General features: G+C 45.7%; 2 protein-coding genes across 5 annotated transcripts; both read right to left on the bottom strand.

The window, feature by feature from the left end:
• Positions 1–612: 612 nt before the first annotated feature.
• On the bottom strand, positions 613–16597 carry galnt11 (UDP-N-acetyl-alpha-D-galactosamine:polypeptide N-acetylgalactosaminyltransferase 11 (GalNAc-T11)). Its single transcript, XM_030349250.1, has 12 exons — positions 16321–16597; positions 14180–14463; positions 13799–13922; positions 10086–10252; positions 9572–9697; positions 7340–7589; positions 6795–6912; positions 6000–6152; positions 4715–4933; positions 4065–4169; positions 3795–3932; positions 613–3335 (listed from the first exon to the last, which is right to left on the bottom strand). Exons 2-12 carry the CDS (start codon positions 14427–14429, stop codon positions 3204–3206), a joined length of 1782 nt encoding a protein of 593 aa, XP_030205110.1. The 5' UTR covers positions 14430–14463; positions 16321–16597; the 3' UTR covers positions 613–3203.
• Positions 16598–17431: 834 nt separating this feature from the next.
• si:ch73-206p6.1 (phospholipid scramblase 2) lies at positions 17432–22954 on the bottom strand. Of its 4 annotated transcripts, none has more exons than XM_030349585.1 (7): positions 22849–22954; positions 21648–21739; positions 21445–21487; positions 20838–21058; positions 20101–20262; positions 19631–19792; positions 17432–19258 (listed from the first exon to the last, which is right to left on the bottom strand). In XM_030349585.1, the coding sequence occupies exons 2-7, from the start codon at positions 21714–21716 to the stop codon at positions 19226–19228; spliced, it is 690 nt and encodes a 229-aa protein (XP_030205445.1). In that variant the 5' UTR covers positions 21717–21739; positions 22849–22954; the 3' UTR covers positions 17432–19225. The 4 variants fall into 4 exon arrangements, with proteins under 4 accessions (XP_030205445.1, XP_030205449.1, XP_030205448.1 ...); XM_030349589.1 differs by having other exon boundaries at positions 21648–21661; positions 22849–22864; XM_030349588.1 differs by lacking the exon at positions 22849–22954 and adding an exon at positions 22074–22813.
• Between the last annotated feature and the right edge of the window lie 344 nt (positions 22955–23298).

The raw sequence follows: 23298 nt of genomic DNA on the forward strand, positions 1-23298 counted from the left end.
TTGCAGACATGTCCACTTCACTATGGTATGCTGTATAACAAATTGACTTAGGTCTCTCCTGTAATGGCAACTTCTCAACTCTCCGGTCACTCCCCCACACCTTTGAGTCAACTACCAACGATGTGAAAGTGTCCTGATAAGAATCATGTACACCCATTGTCTCACTGAATTTTTGCTCGGGAACTTTGCTGCCTGTATCTTTCCATGATCCTGCTCTAAAATTGAATCAAATATTTTGATGTACGAAGTACCCTAAAAAGTAGGTTGTGCTTCATCAGTGGTTAATTTGGAGACACCAGCCAGAATAAGCTCGATTTTGAAACTGTCTGGCTGAAGAAATCCCTGCCCCCCAAAACAAAGGACTAGCTCGCTGGCTGTGGTGCCTGGGCGGAGTGTGCACTGGTAGCTATGTAGAAGGTCATCCATTTATTTAGGCCCAATGAGGCTTATTACAGGTGCGTTCGACACAGACACCATATGTTGTTCTTTTTCAATTTTTTTTACAAAATTTGATTTACTTCTGCTGTCGGGATGTAAAGAGAATTTCAACAAATCACAAAAGGAAATTGTCTCCTCTGGCTTTGAGTCCAAAAAGATTCATGTAAAACGGGGTCTCATTTAAAACAACTTTTATTGGTTAAGAAAACACAAAGTGAACTTAGAACTTCCCATTGAGAAGAATAAAGCACATCACTTCCTTATTCCACATTCAATCATTTCGGAAATTCAGCGTTGAGCCCTCAAGCCGATTTCTTGGAAAGACAAACGGACATGGGGGGCTCCAAAACAAAATGATTTAAAATTAGCCCACAATTAGCCCCCAGAGATAATGGGAACACGAGACATGCCAGTAGCAGAAGCTGAACACACTCCTGAGGGTCACACAGACAGGACAGCAGCCGTCTGCATCCTTCTCCAAACCAGTCGTCCCTCTTTCTCTTGAATTCAGGAGATTTAAAAATAATGTCCGCATAACATCACACATTTAAAATAACTGAAGGTCTGTGTCATCTTCGTTTCTCTTGAATTCAGTACAGATTTAAAAAGAATGTCTTACATTAGAAATTTGAAAGAACCGTAGGTCTGCGTCACAGACCTGAAATGTACCGAGTGGTTTGAGAATGAATGAAGAGGGTTTCTGTACATCACACTTTGCTGCTTCCACAAGTCATGAAATAAGAGTCAAACCAAACAAACAAGAAAAAAACAAACCTTTACAAACATCACCGACACAAATTGTTGAGATGTCTATTATCTCTACCTTTAATACTACGGCTTAATACACCAGAGTAGTCTCCAGCCATCCAGAAACCACCTCCTGTCAAACATGGATTATAGGTCTTTAGATTATCCTAACATTACAAATTCTACGCATAAACATTATGGAGCAACTTAATTAAGAGCCGACATTTGCATCACCTTCAATAAAAAAAAGTATATTATACCGATTACCAGCTAGTAGGCGCTGTTCACAGTAAACATAGATGCCTAGGTGATGTGTCTGGAAGCACAAAATGAGATGACCCCAATAAAGGTGCAAACTAGCTGCCTGGACATCAGAGCGATTGTCATCGCAATCAACAAAACTGAGAACTCGAGATTTTGCTGGTCAACAGATAACTTTAGTTCAGGAGCCAATTAGAAAACGTTTATCTGTCTGTATCTAAAGGGCCTCTGGTTTTTGCCATTGTGAGTCTGATTAGCCATTACAAGCCGTTTACAAACCTGCCCTTCCCTGTGCCTTAGTGACATCACAAGTGGGGGCGCGTCAACCTCGATGCATGCTGGATAGATCAGTCTACCAGCCTACCCAGTGGACTGTAGGTGGACACGTCGACTTGTGTTGCCACTCAGACCCAGTTAAAGGTGGATGTTCCAGCAGCTTGTAATAGCTAATCAAACTCAAACCTTGTGGTCGAATAGAGGCCCTTTAAACTACTGATCGCACCCCCTGCTCATTGCTACGGTGACATCCTCCTGTACCTGGAGACCTGACCACAATGCTGTGCATTGTCTAGGGGAGAGGGCTGGGTGGACATTGATGCTGAGCTCCACAGTGAGTCGCTAACACTCGTAAGGGCAACATGTTGAACAGACGACCACGCACAGAACGGCAGCACTGAACACAATGATTCAGTTCCAAACAAAAAGACACTTAAATCACATGATTGACAAAATACCAAAGAGAGCAAAGTCATCAGTGCCTTCCAGACTCCCTCCACACTGTATTCTGAGAACAACCCAACCTCATCTTTACCAAAGCGATTGACCGCGCCAGGGGCCAACGAAATCTGAATCCTGATCCTGACAAAAGAAAGTGTCGCTCATCACGGTAGACCCTTAAAAGTCAGCGTTGTTTAATTCCTAAACGAAATGCAATGCAATTGAATGCAGCGAGTACAATTATCGCTGGTCAGCCAGTTGCTGCTACCAACCAACCAGGCAGCAGAGGAAACACACAGACACAAGCTTGCTATTATAGACTCCTAGCCCCGATGTTTGTAAAATAAATACACTGAAGGTTAAGAGGAGCGTATTCCCCAGCTGGTGATGTTGTTCCCCTCCCGGTTCCAAGCTCTGAAGGAACGGACGCATCTCACCGATCCAAAAGAGTTCCCTTTCAGTTTGACTTTCATTATTATACGTGTGATGGATTATTAAAAGGCCAATGAAGGCACAGCAGTCTGTTTATGTCTGTCTGTCTCTGTGTCTGTGTCTCTGTGTGTGTGTGTGTGTGTTTGCGCGCGCCAACCGGTCCCTCCTCGAGGTCAACCAATGATCAGTGATTATCAGACAAGAGCAGAAAACAAGGAATAAAATTCTCCTGGAGAGGAAGAGTCTCTCCTCTTCCCTCCTTCACTTTTAAAAACAACACACGCTTGTCTCCCTGAAGAAGAACGCTTCAAAGTCACTTATCAAAACGCCCACGTCCACTTCCTGTTCTCCTCACTTCCTTGTGCCTGTTCCTTGTCAACGGTGTGTGTCGGGGGGGGGGGGGGGGGGGGTCAAAGGTCACTTAAGGGAGGGATGGACTGAAGCCAATAAGTCGTATCGTCAGGCTTGTGTGTAATACAGTTTGTGTACGATACACGTCTGGTTTTCTGTGTGTCTGCCGGACTGTGCGTGTGTGTTATGTTGTGACCCGCCCTGAGGCCGTCTCTGTGCTGCGGCTCTCCTCCTGTGTGTGTGTGACGTCACCCCCGTCAGCCGTCCATCTGCCACTGCTGGGGCGGGGAGCCGTCGCAGATCGCCATGGCAACGTAGCCCTTAGGGCCGACGGGCTGCAGCACGGACAGACACTGACCCACGGAGACCTGGTAGAGCCGGTTAGCCCTCTGGAGAGAGAGAGAGACAGATCCTATGACGCATACTGCATCCTCAGCATGGGGTGCATTAACTGTGCATTGTGAGGGCTGAGATGCTTTTGTGAACCGTGTATTGTTGTGTGTGTGTACTGTTGTTTGTGTTTGTATTGTTGTGTGTGTGTGTGTGTGTATGTAATGTTGTGTGTGTGTGTGTGTGTGTGTGTGTGTGTGTGTGTGTGTGTGTGTGTGTGTGTGTGTGTGTGTGTGTGTGTGTGTGTGTGTTTTGTGTATCTGTCAACTTTGTATTGTTGTGTGTTTGTGTTAACTGTGTATTATATTGTGCGTGGGTAAAATGTGAATTTTTGGGTGCGCGTTGGTGTGTGTGTGTGTGTGAACTGTGTGAACTGTGTATCGTTGTACCTGTATTGTTGTGTGTGCGCATGCGTGTATTGTGTGTGCGTGTATTGTGTGTGTGTGTGTGAGACGGACCCCCAGAGTCCACTGCTGGGACCCCCCTGAGCCGTGGCACTTCATGAGCCGGGGCAGGTCGGAGGTCCGCACCTCGGAGACGTCCAGACACAGCAGGCTGGCCAGGACCAGCTCGCTGTCCTCGTCATACGCCCACTCCTACGCACGCACACGCACACAAACACGCACACGCACACGCACACACACACACACACACCATTTGTTTTACAGAAAACTACCACCTATCATCCCATGACCATTACCGTGCCTGGTGCTTTGGGCGTGGCTCACCTGCTCGGGGTCTCTGAGGTCACATGGTCTGAGGACCACGGCCCCGCCCTTCTGACTGGCCCGGCCCTGTGCCACCAGACAATGGCCGGTTGCTAGGTTACGCAGCTGGGGAAGGGGATGCAGAGAAGTGGGAAATTATAAACAACTAATACTGACGAGTCATTTCTAATAACGAAAGCTAATGAGTAGACCGCATTCATCAGCGAGTCGTTCACGATATCTGACGCTTTGAGATGGGCTGGAAGAAGGGAATCGATTCACTGGATTCTTATCTCGTATGATTCACTGCTACCAAAAGTACATCATTCTTTTGTGTTTTCATATTACTACAATCAGATAATTTTAATTCATTTAACCACCTAATATGAACCACTTTACTCTGCTTTCATGAGATCATTTGCCACATCACCTTTGTCAGGGGGAGGTCCTGAAGTCAGCACCCTATGTACCGAATCGAGAACCGATTTGGGGCCGAGAATCGTTTTCGAGTTGATCCTTCGCCCCAAAAACAAGAGACAGAAATCCTTTTCCCGAGATACCAAAACGTTCACTACCTTTCTCATGGCACTGAGCCTTCGTCACCGACCTGTAAAAACAACCACTAAACACTGAAGACTGGCGATAGCGTGGGTGAGCTCGCGGCGGCATACCCGTCCTCGCTGCAGCACCTTGGGCCTGCGCAGCCCGGCCTTGTTCACGAACATCTGCTGCTTCTTGTTGCCGTTGGCCTCCAGCTGCATCTCGGGGTAGATGGTGTCCAGGTACCAGCGGAACGACCGGCACTGCAGCCGCTGCCGCAGCGCCTGGCGCTCGCTCACGTCGCCGTACGCACGCTCCCGCAGCTCGGGACGCAGAGAGAAGTACTGCTCCTGGGGGGGGGGGGGGGGGGGCAGAGGGGACACAGAGGGGGCTGATACAGGGAGAAGTACTGCTCCTGGTGGGGGGGACACAGAGGGGACACAGAGGGGGCTGACACCAGCTGATGAACTGATGAACTGATGAACTGATTGGGGCGACAGAGGCTCAGGAGGTAGAGCCGGTTGCCTGGTAACCAGAAGGTTACTAGTTTTATCCCCGGCTCCTCCTAGCTCAGTGTCGAGGTGGTTTGGAGCACCCCACCCCGACTGCCTCTGTAGAGCTGGCTGTTGCCCCTGCGTGGTGGTGTGAGTCGCAAAATCATCAGCAAAATCCCCTAAAATGCAGACTGTCAATGTGTACTGCTGTGAGTTGGTCCGTCGACAGCCGGCCAGTGATCAATGACCACCAGACCGCTGTCACTGAACTGTCCTCTAACCTCCCAGCTCAAACTCATTCGTATTGCAGACCGTGCAGCAAGGAGATATCTCTTAAAGGAGCATTACACCGGTGGAGGCATGAATATCTATTGAAATTGGGTCCTATATGTAGTCGAATAATAAAATAAAATTCTAATTTGGTGCCGTCAGAAAGTGACTTTTTGGCGCTTGTGGATTGAAGACAACAACTCCCACCATGCACCACGATGCACAGCTTCGCTGTCCCACCCCCTTGTGCTTGTTGTCTTACGAGAATCCTCCCCTCTTACACTTCCTATTTACTTCTACGCAAAAATCGTCATATTGCGTCATCTTAAACAGGAAGTGTTGAGTGAGTGGGTTTCTAACGATACAAAGCTTAATGGAAACTCTTAAAGTTTCCCTTTAAGAGTTTTGGACTCATGAAGGAATATTATCAATATAAAAAATAAATAAAGTATTGGATTTTCTGTGAGGATTTAAATTAGATATTGTTTAGGTATCTCTCTGTGTGTGTGTGTGTGTGTGTGTGTGTGTGTGTGTGTGTGTGTGTGTGTGTGTGTGTGTGTGTGTGTGTGTGTGTGTGTGTGTGTGTGTGTGTGTGTGTGTGTGTGTGTGTACATTAGTGTTTGTGTGTGTGTGTGTGTGTTTCCCGCCCTACTTTGTAGTCGTCCATCCAGACGTGTGCGAGGCGCAGGGAGTTGTGCGCCATGGTGTCCTGGCCCCCGGGTGATCCGTAGGGCCTCCTCTTCCTGAAGATGTGGCCGACCCGGGAGCAGGGCACGATCAGCAGCTGACCCCCACACATCCAGATCTGGGCAGGCACGCAGCGGGTCACACCCACGCTCAACATCATTTGAAGCATACCTCCGTCATAGTTTTGCTAATGTCGCATCGACCTTTCCTAAAGCAATCATTGAATGACGCATAGAAGAGCGACAGGACGTGTAACAGCAACAGACCCTGAGCCATTCAACTGTGCAACACCACGCCACCGCAGGTAGGTGGCGGCAGAGGACGGAGGTCAGGGTGGAGCTCCAGGCCTGACCCACTCAGTAGTAACATAACACTGCACATCAAACACAACTTGGCTGTTTTTCTTGCACTGTTTTTATGCACTGTTTAAGCACTACCTCATTTAAATATTGGCTTGCATGTTATTATCCTTGTATATTATTTCCCTGCATATATATTTTTTGCATTTAGCATTTTGTATTTTTGCACTTTTATATTTGTTGTTTTTAAATCTTATTCTATTTGTAACTTTGTGTTTGCTGCTGCTGGAAGTGAAATTTCCTGAGGGATTAATAAAGTTCCTATCTATCTATCCATCCAACCATCCATCCATCCATCCATCCATCAATACCTTGATGAAACATGGCAAGAGAGACATTAGAGGGACATGAGGCAGCGATAGAGACGTGTGATTGGACTAGATAGCCGCTCTCTTTCTCACCCTGAAGGAGATCTCCAGGTTCTCCCCGCCCCAGATGTCCATGCCGGCGTCGTATTGGCCGAGCTCATTAAAGTACTTCCTGTTCATGGCAAACAGGCCCCCAGCCATGGTGGGGGACCTGGGGGGGAGACAGATACTTCCCTTTAGCTAGCAGACACTTCCACCAAAAGCAACTTGCATTAGATTTGGTTATGGGTCAACGGCTGAAGTTACACACCAGAACTGATCTATATTTTTTCTGATGACTTTTGAAGAGATTTTAAAAAAGTGTGTCTGTCCAGTTGTGCATCATCTCATTCTTGTTTAAGATCATGTGATGTTAAATAGACCGCTGCGCTTTGTCTGACTCCAAAGCACTTTGTTTACCCCTTTTTTTAATCACAGTAGCGTGAAGTACAGCAGACGGAGGAAACATGCAGGGTAACATGTTAAAGCCATTGCCAGGTCTGTCGATTTTTCCCTCTCGGTAAAAAGACCAAACCCCCAACATCCGTGCAGTACACGTTAGCCCCTGGTCATGTGACCGGCTGCCGGACCCTACCGACCTGAAGGCCCCGGCGGCCCCGTCGGGCCCGTTGAGCTCGGCGGGGGGCACGGGGTCCCACTTGAAGTGGAGCCCCCAGTTGAAGCCCCCGCGGACGATGGGCGAGGGCGAGTAGACGAGCGTGTCGGCGGAGATGATGTCGATGACGGGGCACACCACCGTGTGCTGGTCCCTCTGCAGCAGGCCCAGCAGGGGCTGCAGCCACGCCGTGTTCACCTCGCAGTGGCTGTCCAGGAACACCAGCACGTCGCCTGGGGACACGCAAAGGGCCGGGTTGACCCAGGGGGGGCAAGGCAGCAGTTTCTGAGGGGTTCACATGAGAAACGCCTCCCTGCCTGTTAAACGGTGAATGGACTGCATTTATAAAGCGCCTCTCTAGCCTGTGAAGCGCTTTACAATATCGCCTGACGTTCACCGGTCCATGCACACATTCACACCTCACAACAACCGCTCCCGACGGGCTGGCTGTCGCCATGCATGGTCGACACGTCGACCATGCATGGCGACAGCCAGCCCGTCGGGAGCGGTTGTTGTGAGTGTGTCTCGCTCAGGGACACCTCGACACTCAGCGAGGAGGAGCCGGGGATCGGGCACTAGCAAACCTTCCAGTTACCAGCCAACCCTGCTTTACCCCCTAAGCCACAAGTCGCCCTGTGGCTTCGGATGCAATCTATTTGTGCGGAGCCACGATGACAGGAGAAGGAATGCCATCTGACGTGGAGATGACTTTTAAATCACCTAAAGTTGATTCACTGAGTGGATTCACACAAGTGATACATTATCCGTGAAGTACAGCCAGGCCATTTCCTTTAGAAGATCGCCACTTTATTATTTTAGAATTAGTGGGTTCAGAAATGTCTCCGGCTTGCTTGATGGGCAAGGAGATGGGATTTGACAAGGCTGGGACAAATGTAAGGGGTGAATGGGATTGACCCCCCCTGTGACCCGGAAGTGGCAGGGAGGTCGCCTATTTACAGATCGGGATTCTGACGGAGCAGGAGAAGGCTTCCTCCGACATCAGGGACACGCCGTAAGAACCTGACGCCCGGCTCAAACTGTGTGATAACAGTGTGTCATACGTCAGCGAGTTCAACGATGTGCGTAGTTGTGCCGTTAATGCAACCCGCTCCATATCCGTACCGGTGGAACGGGTTGACTGACACACACACACACGCAAGCACACACACGCACATGCACGCACACAGGCACGCTGTTCCATCTAGATGCCTGCAGGAGTTCTCTTGCCGGTTTTAAGGCTCCAAAGATGTAAGGGTGCGTTAGGTGTAGGGATGGGCACGAGTAGTAAATTCCAAACTCGAGTGATCGAATGAATTCCTCGAGGATCAATCGAGTACTCGTTAAATCAAATCTATTTTTATAATGCAACGCATCTGCAGCAGGAATTGGCCTAATGATGAACGGCAATATTACCAACCAAACATGCAATGCTTATTCTCAATCAAAACAGTCAGAGTTATCAGAGTATTCATTATTTATATTTGCAAACGTTCAAAACACATTTTCCTTACAAAAATAAATATGCATCTCACAATTGAAATCACGTCGAACAAAGTCCGGTAACGGTTTTAAAAAAGAAAACCGAAACAAGTAGCCTAACCATTGCAAATAATTTAAAGCTGCAAATAAAACAGCAGGAAATTAACTAAAAAAATACTCAGCGTCGTGATCTTCTACACGGCCGGGATTACAGCTGCGTCTTGCGGTGGTGAAAATAGCCGACACACTTGGTTGCTGCGAGTCTGCTTTCCCGAACTCACCGTTGTGTTTCAGGAGCATATGTTGCCGCATAGTACTTGTAGTACTCTGGCAGCTCAATTTCACCTGGCATATTTTACATTTCACCTTATGATCTCCTATTTCTGTAAAGAATTTCAATACTTTGCTGCGCTTTGCTCTAACCGCCACTACATTTCATTTGCTTTGAGCACACGGCACACGCCAGTGGCGCCACACAGAAAATTAATACATTTGCTTCAGAAAACTTGTCTGTGTGTGTATATGCAAACAGGCAAACTCGAGTTTGCCTGTCCACCAACCAAGTTCATTTGTAACGAGGAGTACTCGATTCCTCACGCCCATCCCTAGTTAGGTGTTACGGCGTATTACCTATCTGTAGTGTATGTATGCATGTAGGGAACCTATGAATGAAAGTCGAGGGTAAAGATGCACACAAGGGACAGACTAGTGTAGGAGGTATGGGACAAGGACGTACCGGTGGCATGGGAGGCTCCTATCATTCGTCCTCGGATGAGTCCTTCCCTCTTCTGGTTCCTCACCAGTCTGACCTTCGACTGCAGCTGCTCCCTGACGTAGCGATCCAAGTCCTCCTTCAGGTCCTCTGGGAGGCCGAAAGAAAGATGTCAAGGGAGAAGGTACGCGAGTGAGAAGGAAAGAAAGAACAAATAGACTGTAGACTGAGATAGACTGTCAGTGAGCAACCTGTACTTGGTCAATCCATAGGGTCCAGTTCAACCAGTTCAACTAATTCAAACATCTGGTCCTCTTTATGAATCTCTCTCATACGTTATCAGTGTACTCATCAGTCCCATGGGGATGCAGTGTGTGTGTGTGTGTGTGTGTGTGTGTGTGTGTGTGTGTGTGTGTGTGTGCGTGCGTGCGTGTGTGTGTGTTCACACCCAACTCGAGTGTGGTCACAATGGACCCTAGCTTCACGTGGTCTCCTACAAGGACTCTGTTTAATAAAACCTGTGTGCGTGTGTCCGCACCCAGCTCGCTGTTGTCGTCCACCAGGATGATCTCGTGCAGCAGGTAGGCGGGCGTGCGGTCCAGCACGCTGTGCACGGTCCGCAGGAGGGCGGAGAACGCCTCGTTGAAGAAGCAGATCACTACGCTGGCCGAGGGCAGAGAGAGAGGGTACACCTTCTCCTTGCACCTGCAGAGCGAGAGACAGAGAGACATTGCCTTAAGTTATTTTACACACGACATGAGTAATAACCTTTTATGATAGAGTGAGAAAGAGTGAGTTAGACAGGAAGGTATGGGAGAGAGAACCCGGGTCGCTGTGGTAAGGACGGAGCCTTAATGGTACGCGCTCTACCCGGTCATAACCACTTTTACGGTTGTTTGACAATTAATTCTTCTGGAAAAAGAAAAATTAAATATTACAGAAGAGAACTCTTTAAAAAGAACAGTTGCAACTGAATAAACAATGTCCTCATAACCCCACGAGACAGTAAAGGCCTCTAGGTCTCCCATTGCCTTAAAGAAAGCTAATTCTATCCCTACTATTAACCCTAGCATTACAACAGAACAGTGAGCTCAACCCTGTTCCTCCATCTCTATCCCACTCGACAGCAAGCCTCGCCTCACCCACCACAAACTTAAGCAGCTGCTATCTTGTTCGACATGACCTTCTGTACCCTACCCCGAATACAAAATGAACCCCAAACCAAGGCCCAAGTCTGTCACACACAAAACAATAAAATAAAGTTTCATCATCCCCACATAACGGGTGTTTTGTTTATTACGCCGGATTCATTACGCTTCAGCATTCACAGCAATGGCACCGTGTGAGATCCTCCATTGGACGTCTGCAGTTATTTTACTCCTACTCTGTGCAGCACCCAGTAAGGCCAGCAAAGACCTTCCTTCACCTGCCGCCCTCAACAGTACCCTCCCACCCTCAACAGTACCCTCCCACCCTCAACAGTACCCTCCCACCCTCAACAGTACCCCCCCACCCTCAACAGTACCCCCCCACCCTCAACAGTACCCTCCCACCCTCAACAGTACCCTCCCACCACCAACAGTACCCTCCCACCCTCAACAGTACCCCCCCACCCTCAACAGTACCCTCCCACCCTCAACAGTACCCTCCCACCCTCAACAGTACCCTCCCACCCTCCCACCCTCAACAGTACCCTCCCACCCTCAACAGTACCCTCCCACCCTCAACAGTACCCTCTCACCACCAACAGTACCCCCCCACCCTCAACAGTACCCTCCCACCCTCAACAGTACCCTCCCACCCTCAACAGTACCCTCCCACCCTCAACAGTACCCTCTCACCACCAACAGTACCCCCCCACCCTCAACAGTACCCTCCCACCCTCAACAGTACCCTCTCACCACCAACAGTACCCCCCCACCCTCAACAGTACCCTCCCACCCTCAACAGTACCCTCCCACCCTCAACAGTACCCTCCCACCACCAACAGTACCCCCCCACCCTCAACAGTACCCCCCCACCCTCAACAGTACCCTCCCACCCTCAACAGTACCCCCCCACCACCAACAGTACCCTCCCACCCTCAACAGTACCCTCCCACCCTCAACAGTACCCTCCCACCCTCAACAGTACCCTCCCACCCTCAACAGTACCCTCCCACCACCAACAGTACCCTCCCACCCTCAATAGTGCCCTCCATGCAGTGTCAGTCCTGCCCCCCAGCTCCGCCCGAATCATTGTCTGCATAAAGCCCATGAACAACGTCTTCCTGTGAAGCTCGGCCCCAGAGAGCCGCTGTAGTCATTTTTTTTTGCATCTGTTTTTGACTGATTTTTTTATTGCCCATGCCACAAGTAGGTATGGAACCCGGGCGACTGCGGTCAGGACCGAGCCTTAATGGTCAACGCTCTACCCGGTGCTCCCTCTAAGTCAGCCTCTGTGTCCAGAGAGTCAGGACACAGCTGCCGTAGCTGAAGGGCTCCCCCCTGAAGTAGAGAGAATAAAGAGGGATTGAGGGAGAGAGAGGGAATAAAGAGAGATTGAGAGAGAGAGAGAGAGAGAGAGAGAGAGAGAGAGAGAGAGAGAGAGAGAGAGAGAGAGAGAGAGAGAGAGAGAGAGAGAGAGAGAGAGAGAGAGAGAGAGATTGAGAGAGAGAGAGAGAGAGAGAGAGATTGAGAGAGAGAGAGAGAGAGAGAGAGAGAGAGAGAGAGAGAGAGAGAGAGAGAGAGAGAGAGAGAGAGAGAGATTGAGGGAGAGAGAGGGGTTAAGAGGGATTGAGGGAGAGAGAGAGAGAGAGAGAGAGAGAGAGAGAGAGAGAGAGAGAGAGAGAGAGAGAGAGAGAGAGAGAGAGAGAGAGAGAGAGAGAGAGAGAGAGAATAAAGAGGGATTGAGGGAGAGAGAGGGGTTAAGAGGGATTGAGGGAGAGAGAGAGAGAGAGAGAGAGGGGATAAAGAGGGATTGAGGGAGAGAGAGAGAGAGAGAGGGGATAAATAGGGATTGAGGGAGAGAGAGACCGAAAGGTTGCTAGTTTGATCCCCAGTTCCTCCTAGCTGAGTGTTGATGTGTCCCTGAGCAAGACACTTCAGCCTCACTGCTCCTGACGAGCTGGCTGTCGCCTTGCATGGTTGACTCTGCCGTCGGTGTGTCAATGTGTGTATGAACCGATGTACCGTATTTTCCACACTATAAAGCGCACCTAAAGCCTTTAATTTTCTCAAAAGACGATAGTGCGCTTTATAATCCGGAGCGCCTTATATGGCGAACACACGAACACTTAGAAGGCGAACACACGTTCACCAAGACGGGGAGACAGCGCCGGGCGACTTACGCCACTATCTGCCAATGGATCGTGGATGCCTGGGCTGATATATCAGTCTCAACTCTGGTCCGAGCTTTCACGAAGGCAGGAATAATCACTGAACTGCCAGGTAACAGAAGCGACACTGACTTGGATAATGACGAGAGGGAGCCTTACGTGTAATACGTAACTGAACAATGTCGCGTTATGCACTAACGTTTGAATTAGCGGTATCAGACTGTGTTTATTTTACCTGTTTACAACTGACCAAGGCTGGGAGATATTGTGAATATGCACATTAATGTTTGAACAACGTTGAATTATTGTGAATGCACTGCGTAAAAAACATAGTTTTATACGTAAATTGAACGTATAAAACTATTCTTTATCAAGAGTTACTATATTGTGAATGCACTAACATTTGGTATCAGACTGCTTCTTTTACTACGTGTTTACTGAATCAGGGAAAAGTTCCCCTCCACGTTTGGGAGAAGAGTGAACAAGGCTGGGAGATATTGTTAATATGCACATTAACGTTTGAACATCGTTACCATGGGAGTGAACGGAGTTGTCAGAACGCTTAATAAAGTTTGACTTTATCTGACTGTTTTGTTGACATTCCCTTTAGCAAACGTTTGACTGCACTATCTTCTATTCTATGCGCCTTATAATCCGGTGCACCCTATGTATGAAAACAGTTCTAAAATAGGTCATTCATTGAAGGTGCGCATTATAATCCATTATTATAGTGCGGAAAATACGGTAAATTGCTTTGGATAAAAGTGTCTGCTAAATGCCCTAATTGTAATTGAGAGGGAATAAAGAGGGATAGAGAGAGAAAAGATTGAGAGAGAGAGAGAGAGAGAGAGAGAGAGAGAGAGAGAGAGAGAGAGAGAGAGAGAGAGAGAGAGAGAGAGAGAGAGAGAGAGAGAGAGAGAGAGAGCTGCTCCTACTGGGAGTCTCTGGTGTCGGGCAGGTCTCGGTGGGATCCCAGTCTGGTGGAGATGAGGACGTTGAAGGCATGGCGGTGGTAGCCCACGTCCCTGAGCCTCTGATCCGCCTCGCTGAATATCATACCTGGAGACAGGCAGGGGGAGAGAGAGAGAGAGAGCGAGGGTCGGGAGTCACTTCAAGTCACTTCACCTCAATTCAAGTAAGAAACATGTTTTAAAAGTGAAAATGATGGGTGCAGTGTTGGATTGCAGTGCTAAACAGTGTGGAATTATGGTTAGCTGCCTTCTGCTTGAAGTGGAAACATGCCAATTAGCTATACAGTCGGGTGGTATAGGACACTGGATTCAAGCCAGCATAAAAACCATGTTGCCATAACTCACCCATCTCTGGTGAAAGCTCGCTCCCCTTATTGGCCACAAACGACCCTCGCCCCGCCTTCTGGCCACCAGGGCCCCTGGTGATTGGCTGCTGCTGCTGCTGCTGGAGTGGCCTGTTGTTCCTGGCCTGCACTGGGGTCCTGGCCAGACCCGGGTCAGCCCCCAGGTTGAAGTAGAGGAAGAGGAGGAGTGACCAGGTGGCCGAGGTGAAGAGGCAGCCATAGCAGAAGTACCTCAGAGTCAAGCTGGCCATGGTGGCCAAGAGAGCATCCTCTTACATTAGACCGCTGGAGAGAGTGAGAGAGAGACAGAGGGACTGCAACTAATCTGAGCATTCACAAACAGCTGTTTTTAATTATCTTAACCCTTCACACACACACACACACACACACACACACACACACACACACACACACACACACACACACACACACACACACACACACACACACACACACACACACACACACACAAGACAATAGCAGGAATGCCAGTTATAAGAATGTGGTGAAAATGGACCTCAGCTTCACGTGGTCCCCTACAAGGACTGTGTATAATAAAGTGTGTGAGTGTGTGTGAGTGTTTGTGCCTGTGTGTGTGTGAGTGTGTGTGATCTCATGACTTAAGTCTCAGAGGATTACACACACACACAAACACCCACAGAGAGAGAGAGAGAGAGAGAGAGAGAGAGAGAGAGAGAGAGAGAGAGAGAGAGAGAGAGAGAGAGAGAGAGAGAGAGAGAGAGAGAGAGAGAGAACTGGAATGACTTACATAGCATATTATTACATAGTTACTCTGTATCACAAGCTTTAGAACCCATAAACATATAATTGTGTGTCCATCCCTTCAGCCCATACCTGCACTATGTCCAAACAAACACACACATGCACCCTGAAACAACAGGAATCCTGTTACATGTGTGTTATTGTGTGAAGAAGGGACAGAGACATGACCACAAAGCAACAACACCGATGAATACTAGTATTTTGCCCGGCCGTTTCATTATCTTTTCAGTAATGCTAAAGTAAAGTTGTACTATAAATGTAGAAGGTACAGGAAAAGGCATCATGTCGCTTAGGTAGGGAAGGAAAGTGAGGCTGAGTGCTGAGTGAGAAAGGATGCAACGAAACAAACTAGAGGAAAATCAGCAGAAACCTGACAGGCACACCAGTATTCTCAAATGACAGCTGTCAGCACATTAATTCTTAATCCAAAGAACTCTGCAAAACAGAACACGCTGACATTTGCAAAAGTGTGTATCATTGTTCTACTCCAGTTGACATGTATGGAAATCCTAATCTATGTCAAGGTTGAAAACGGGGTCTGAAACATGGAATCAATAGTTAGTTACAAAATGTATCAGTAATTAGATGTGCCCTAATCAACCATCCTATGGACATCAAGGTTATCGGAAATAAGACCAGAGAAAGGCAATCAATAATCAGCTTCCAATAGATATTAATTAGCCATGTCCCATCATCACTACTGCAGATCTTGTCATAATGGGCTTCTAGTTTTAGCTGTTCAGACAGCACGCTAGATTATAATACTAATTTACTCTTTTCTTTTACCCACACAATATCCACATCAATAATTCATATCACCAGTGGAAACCTGTGTCATAACACACACACAGACCTGTCAGAATGCACATTATTACATGCAGTTTTCAGTGTCATTTGGTTATCCTCGTCTCATCTATTAAATAGTAGTAGTATAGATTATATTAATAATACATAAATATATTAAACAGTCAGCTCCATCCACAGGCTGTTCCCAATCTAAAAGCTAAACGTTGGCTAGCTAGCCAAGTTACTTTAAGTCAGATTCAATCAATAAGGAGCGTTTTAGTGCAACATTTAGAGCGACATAAAAAGTGAGACAGTGATCAATTAATAGCCTGACAACACTCTCGGATGCCTTGCAGAAACCATACACACAACTTCAAATCCCGGTGTTAGTTTATTGGTTGTTTTTAACCATAACAGTGAACGTTAGCTTAGTTTAGCCAGTTAGCTGATTCCCACACATCAACGTCCTCCACACTTCATTATAGTTAAACCACCTTAAGGACAATCAAATCAAGAGCATTTATTATCAGTCCAAATGTGTAATGTAATGTACAAACATGGTTTGCTGATTACCTGGCTGTACTTGTGGTCAGAGGTGTCTCTCCTGGGTCGAACTCCGTTAGAATTCTCACCACATCAGCAGTGCAGTGGACCAATGCACATGGACATCCTTCCCGTCCAAGCACGGCAGTGCGTTTAAAATCACGTTAGCAGATTCATCTGGACATTCATTGTTGCCAATAGGTCATTATCGGTCCAGGAGAACCCGAAAAATCGCCTGTTTCACGTCCACAGCACTTGACTGACTGAGCTGAAACCAGAGAAAACCCATATGATGCGTTCAAGTCAAACCGGGAAAACCCTTCAACGCCCATGCTTACCAGAACCATGTAAACAACTCAGAAAACTGACTTGTTATATTTGATTAAAATGTTATGATTAATAAAACAGCATTCAAGGCCTTACTTTTTAAAATAAAAGAATAAGTAGACAAAAGTATACTTCATTTGAATATTCTATAAATACAAAAAAAAGTTTAAAAAAGTGTATGTCAGTAAGCTAAACCCATGTTTTGGGCAAAATAATATTAGATCCCATTTGAATTATGCCGTGAATTACAAAAAGATGTTTGGCAATTTTAAAGATAATTTTGTGTGTCAAGAAATTCACAGTTTGTCATAATACTAATACTGAATATGAGACTGTTAAAATTGAGTAATTAGAAAAAATTGCCTTTGTAACTTTCTCTCAACACCCTGAGCCGCTGAAGCTAACATGTACTTGTGTACTGAGCGGTTTCACGCCAAACTAAATTTTTCTTCAAAGTTTTAAGACAAACATCAACTCTCTTGATTTGAAAAATTATCCGTACATTTCAAGGCACAATTTCAAGGATAGGCTCATCATCACAGAGATGAGCACCATATATCGTTCACAAGTTATGGACATAAATTAAAATGACCATTCTACAGAAGAGGATTAGGGCCACATAGATTTTCAATTCAGAATTCTGAGATTAAAATCAGAATTATGAGAGTAAAGTCAGAAGTTGAACTCGAAAAAATGTGGCCCTTTCTTCTACTTGACCCCCTCGAACCCTTAACTCAGAACTCAAAAATAATGGTGGCCCTAATCCTCTTCCGTACCATTCAACTATTTTTCAGGTATCAGAGTGTGAGACTGGTCAGATGTAAAATAATTTTAATGCAAAAGCCTTCAAAATAATTTCTTTGTGTGTTAGTAGCAATTGAGTGCATAGTGCACAAAATTACAATTACATGCACTTAAACCTGAGTTTGTACCATAATACACAATAACAGTCTACAAAAACGAAAATAATCATTTATAAATTAGTGACATTAAAAAAGCTAACAAATAACAAAATTGGTAAAAGAAAATATAGATTTTACGGCAAAATCAACCCCTAAATATAACATCAAGTAAACACAACCAACCAGGCACGTTTATTGTTTTAACAATAAATAGATAAACATCAATGAATACATATAAATAAATAACCAACAAAAACTATAAAAACGTGATGATCATTTGATCTGTAATGCTTAACATCGAATAAATATTATACTGTATTATGTATTGTAGTCATCTAGATATGCGATGGCAGTGTGTTGTGTTGTTTTCAAGTAGGTCATGCATTGGACTTTTCCTATATGTGTGTGGAAAAAATGGATATAGAATAAGCATAATATAGCCACTCTGAAATAATAAATATGATGTTTAATTGCGAAGTTGGTGTGATGGTCTACAGGTTTGTTAAACAGCACTATCCTTGGAAATCTGTAAATTAGCTGAGTATCTAGGAATGCACTCGAAAAGTCCAAAAGGTTACGTCCTATGTCCTATTCCTGCCTCTTTTTCTTGTCCTTGGTGGAAATCGTCATGTTGTTGTGGACGTGGGACTGTGTGGTGAAGAATTCTCAAGACAAAAGTATAATTATTTACAATTTCAAACACAAATTATATTAACTAAAAAAATCATGGACAATATGGACATCTTCCGAAGAGGGACTACAATGGGCGCATGTTGAACTGCATTACAAAGGTTGGAAATTAAATAAGAAATTATAAAAAACTCTGTCACAAAAGTAAAACGAAATGGTTGTCACATTGACAATGGCTGCTGCTCACCCTCCTATTTATCGACATGAATCACAATTAGTATGAGTGATTGAAAATAATTGTCGCTCTAGTCGATCGTTTGTTTTCGTAAAGGACCGAATGGTGTGTTACTTTTACGCGTTTCAGGAATTATGGGACTTTATAATCTTTCATAAAAGATGGTCCCTTTGCTAAAGGAGAAAAGAGAGAGGGAGCATTGAAGCTACTTAGCGTTTAGAAGAAATCAAAAAGATATTATCACGGCTGCCACTTAGATACTTCGGGGTCCTTTCACCCAGTTAGGAACTATCCCATGTGAAAGAGGCTATTCGACCGCAGCCAATATCACTGTTGCACAGTTTCATGTCATTTTAAAGCTGAGGTGAATTCAGCTTTTCTCCCAACACATATTCAGTGCCCTTCTATCTCAAGAAAACGGGCGATGACTTAGATCGCAGGTATGCCACAAGGAGGCTCCCTGGGCAGCATCAGGCACTATTTCAACGCCAATCGCTATCGCAAGTCGTTCGACGTTTACAACAACAACAACGTTTACATGTAATAGCCAAAATAATGTAGCAGATATCTATTATTACCACACTGTACGCTGACAGTAATGGCGAGCGCTATACTCAGAAGAAACAATCTTCCCACCTCTGACCTGACATACTCAGACTGGAGAAATCCATAAGCTTTATTGGCTACCACTGAAACTCTCCCTTTCAGGTAGCTTTCGGTCTCATCTCTAAAGCAGCCATGGTGAAAGTTGACTTAAGTTTAGGGCACGTTTGCCTAATTGGAATTGCTCTATGGCCTTGTTCTTCCATTACTGTGGTGTACCGGCTCTTGAATTTCACACCTAGACGTTGTTGGTCTCGAAGAACATGAAATCCTGGGAAAATGAGCAGAAAAAAGTGGAAGAAAAATATATTGTTATCTATTTTGCCCTTTGGCCTTTGCAAGTGGACTCAGATACATCTGCATCTTGATCAAGGTTGCCTACACATACAGGCTGAGGGCAAAGGGAATTGAATCCAATACCTTTTTGCCAAGGGTTATCTAATTACAATGGCCATTATTGACATACAATGCTAAAGATAATTATATAATCAAATATGCCTTGGTTTACTATATGGTAGACCACGTAGGTCTACCATATAGTAAACCAAGGCATGTTTGATGATTATTATAACTGTATTCTACACAATATGACTTTATTCAAGGCTGTATGTTAACCAAATAAAAAAGCAACGGCCCTACTCACGATGAGAAAACATGCCCCTATCATAGTGGCCTTCATCTTCACATCCAGGTCCATGGGAAACTGGATCCCAAAGTTGTCCGTATCCGTGAAAATCTCCCGCAGGAGTCCGGTCCACTGCTTACTGATTTTCCCGATCTTGCTGACCTCATCCATGGTCAGGATCTGGGGGGGAAGTTAGTAGAGAGTGAACGGCCATTTTTCTTGGAGGGGCATTGGAGATATGACATAGGCCAAGGGAAGAGTTCTGTAATAAGCCTGTAATAAGCCTGTCCAATCAGTTCAGAATCTTCCACGAGGCTAGGAACACCTATTGCTGAAGCTAAAGACGGTGTCATGTTTTATAAGGAGATGGCTTTGGAGGGAGGCCTGGAGTAAGGGATGTTCTTTGGTTGGACCCTTCTTAAACCTAGCTTACTCTGGCTAGTTTCTCCACACTGCCTCCCCTAGCATTAAGGCTCTGGGTTGCTCACCTCGAAGTCGACGTCTGGCAGGCAGCTCCAGCCACAGAAGGGCCCGTTGATCTTCAGGACAGGCTCCCGGTTCTCATTCTGCACGATGAACTTTGGGGAGAAGGGGTGCCACTGCTGAAGCACATAGCCCACGGTGTTCCCTGGCGGGGCCTGCACCTCCAGCTGAGGAGAGAGATATGCACATTCATTGTAAAATGACAAATGCCACCCTGCTTTCAAACTAGTAACAAATTTCAGCTCTAGAAGTTTAAAACGCCCCAAGCTGCTCCTAAAATAGTTGAAAACCAAAAGACGGTTAAATTTTTTATTTCAGCCACTCTTTGATGCCCTTTGCACCTTACCCCTTGAAATGATGACCAAATCAAAACTTTACAAGGAAGTTTACACCTTACAACAAATACTATTTAACTGCTGAAAATCATCAATCCTGGCTCATATACATACATGTCAGATACACCAAAAACACTAGTTTTGCGATTTGTGAAAATATTAAGAAGCTGGAATACGCTGAGATGTCTTCTCTTTTTTTATACATATATATTATTTTTGACCAATTTCTTAACGATATTCAAATATGTATTGCCTGTCTTTCTGATCATCTACTCATGATCACCAAGTGTTAGCCATCGAAAGACTCGGGAAGTGCCATTCTACCTCTCCATAAACATCCCCTAGTCTCGCTGCGTCCCCCACACCTAGAGCCGGTCCGCCAGGAAGAGGACCTCGTGGGGGCCTACCTCTTGCAGGCAGCAGGGGAAGCAGCAGGACATGCACTTGAGGGGCCGGCTGACGGTGATGATCTCGTTGCTGTAGTTGTCGAGCACGCGGATGGTGAAGGAGCGCAGCGGGCCGCAGCACTGCCGGCTCAGACAGTCGTTCTCCTCCACGGCGTAGAACACGTTCTGCCCCAGCGAGTTGCGCACCTCGTACTTGTTGTTGCTCTCGAAGCCCACCAGCGCTGGAGAGGGAGAGGAGATAGAGTTAGCTTTGTTTTGACTTACTTTGATTTGTTCTCTTTTGCTTTAGACACACACTGTCAACGTTGGCCCGGGAAAGGGAAGACTGGGACCCCCGGCTAGAGCTGCTGGCCCCGCGACCCGACCCCGGATCAGCGGTTATGAAGATGAGGATGAGGACACTCTGTCAACGATAGATCTGGTCTTAAAGGTAGCACACGGTCCATCCTGTTTGCCTCAACTGTCTATAGTGTTTACTGAGGTGCTGGTCTTCTCCCAAACACAATCCTGTGCCACCCACATTTCCCGTCTGGGATTAATGAGGTACATCCTGGGTGTTCTTCGATAAGACACACTTATATTTATGGAGGTAGTCAAACTAACTTGCCTTCGATGAGTTCAACTTTCTGCTTGATGAGTAGCTGGTCCACCTAGAAAATCAGAGGAGAGATAAAACACATGTTTTAATTACTAATCAGGATGGTCAATTTCTAGACATAAAAGAAGAGATGAGACATTATTTGATATTTATATAAAAAAGAGAGATGTACAACTGATAATAAAGCAATGGTGAAAATAAAACAAATTTACCTGAGTCAAATATTCTAGTCCAGGAGGGCATCCAGGTATTCCAGGGGGGGGCACGGTATACATATTCATTTTGGAATACACTTTTTGATGACCTAAAATATACATGATTAGTATGTAAGGGATAATGTATAGAACCTCGGTCATTATCGGGAAAATAAGCCCCGACAGGGCTAACTGGTCACCGACGCGAAGCGGAGTTGTCTTGCTTCGCCCTGAAGGTGCTTATTTTCGATAATGACCAGCGACGTTCTATACATTATCCCGCTTATTAAACGACTACTTGTAACAACAAAAAAATAACTTCACAAGGTGTGTCTTTTTACAATTACCATTCGTAGGGTTGATCAGCAAAGAAATAGTCTGAAAGACGTTGACGTCGCTTAGCAACCGAATACGCTGGGGTTGATAAGTTACCGGACTACTTACGGAGTGCTCTACTTTCCTTGACAGTGGTCCATTATACTTAGCAACGGTGAATTATCAATTATAATTCTCCACCGGAAGATGTGAAGGGCCCATGCAAGTGAACGGAGCGTTCCACGGCACTGAGAATACCCGTGTAGTAACACTTACAGTAATAGACTATTTTTGGAGTGGCGATGTGGCGCCATCTACTGTCTGTTCACATTCTGTACACAATGAAATGCGAAACGCTTACAGACACACAATGAATGTAAACAAACCAAAAACAATGAAGACATTGTTTGTGAATTCACCAATGCATTCAGTTACACAATACACCACAGAAATACATGGCTCTATTTTCAGCCACTCCAAGCATAAAACACACTCCTCGGAACACCATCATCAGGGTTATATTTGGAACTTTGACTGGTTGTGAGTTTGCGAGCCAACTGAAATCCAATAACTATAGAGTAGGGGGCGCGCCTCTATGTAGGTCAAAATACACACATATCGTACGCAGTATGAATAGTGATCCAGACCATAACAGTTAATGCATTACCAACAGCGTTTATTCATGCAACTGGCCGCGATAGTGGCTGATCGTGTCACTAATATTTCGCTAGCTGACTAATGAATATTTCAAGGCTTCGTTGCGATGGCTGCAATGAAGCAAAACGTGCCCAGTAGTGTCTGGTTGGGATACGTTTTGACACCGAATGAAAATACCATGATATGATGATCAAGTTTTAAATTGATACGAATCTGAAAGTTATCCATTGCCGGAGATTATACTTACAAGTCAAAATATATTCGTCGGGATGGAAAATAACAGGCCACACCAGACAGTACCCAAAGCGTAAGAATATAAGTATAATCGCATTGGTTCGACGTCATTGTATATCCCCTCTCTCTACGCCAATGGCGAGGCAGGCCGAAATAGAATAACAAATAATTGTAGAAGCCTTTATACAATATGGTTCGAGCCCTATAGTCGAGGAATTGGACTATAATTAATAATTGTGCAAGAGTAAAAGCCCTTGACGTGGTATGACATGCCCTGAACAGTCAAGTGCATGCCTTGACTGTTCTTGCCTATTGAACATGTAGAATATGAATTCGGGTATTCTTTTTAGTGTATTATTGTATTTTTGTCTTTTCTGTGTGTAGCCCAGCGGCAGATACAGCTATGAAATAATGTCAATCGCCTGTTGTGGAACGGCGTATCAGGCGTACTCTTTGCGTTGCT

This window comes from Gadus morhua, chromosome 23 (genome assembly GCF_902167405.1).
Source record: "Gadus morhua chromosome 23, gadMor3.0, whole genome shotgun sequence".
Classification (NCBI taxonomy): Eukaryota; Metazoa; Chordata; class Actinopteri; order Gadiformes; family Gadidae; genus Gadus; species Gadus morhua.

Bases quoted from the DNA above. Each gene is read 5' to 3' on its own strand.
- si:ch73-206p6.1 (XM_030349585.1), bottom strand. From the start codon at position 21,716: ATGAATATGTATACCGTGCCCCCCCCTGGAATACCTGGATGCCCTCCT. The intron at 20,263-20,837 runs GTAGGCCCCCAC...CTCTCTCCTCAG, and splicing joins TCCCCTGCTGCCTGCAAGAG to CTGGAGGTGCAGGCCCCGCC. The intron at 19,259-19,630 runs GTGAGTAGGGCC...TCATTTTCCCAG, and splicing joins TAGGGGCATGTTTTCTCATC to GATTTCATGTTCTTCGAGAC.
- galnt11 (XM_030349250.1), bottom strand. From the start codon at position 14,429: ATGGCCAGCTTGACTCTGAGGTACTTCTGCTATGGCTGCCTCTTCACC. The intron at 9,698-10,085 runs GTGCGGACACAC...TCGGCCTCCCAG, and splicing joins GGACGACAACAGCGAGCTGG to AGGACCTGAAGGAGGACTTG. The intron at 6,153-6,794 runs GTGAGAAAGAGA...GTGCCTGCCCAG, and splicing joins ACCTGGAGATCTCCTTCAGG to ATCTGGATGTGTGGGGGTCA.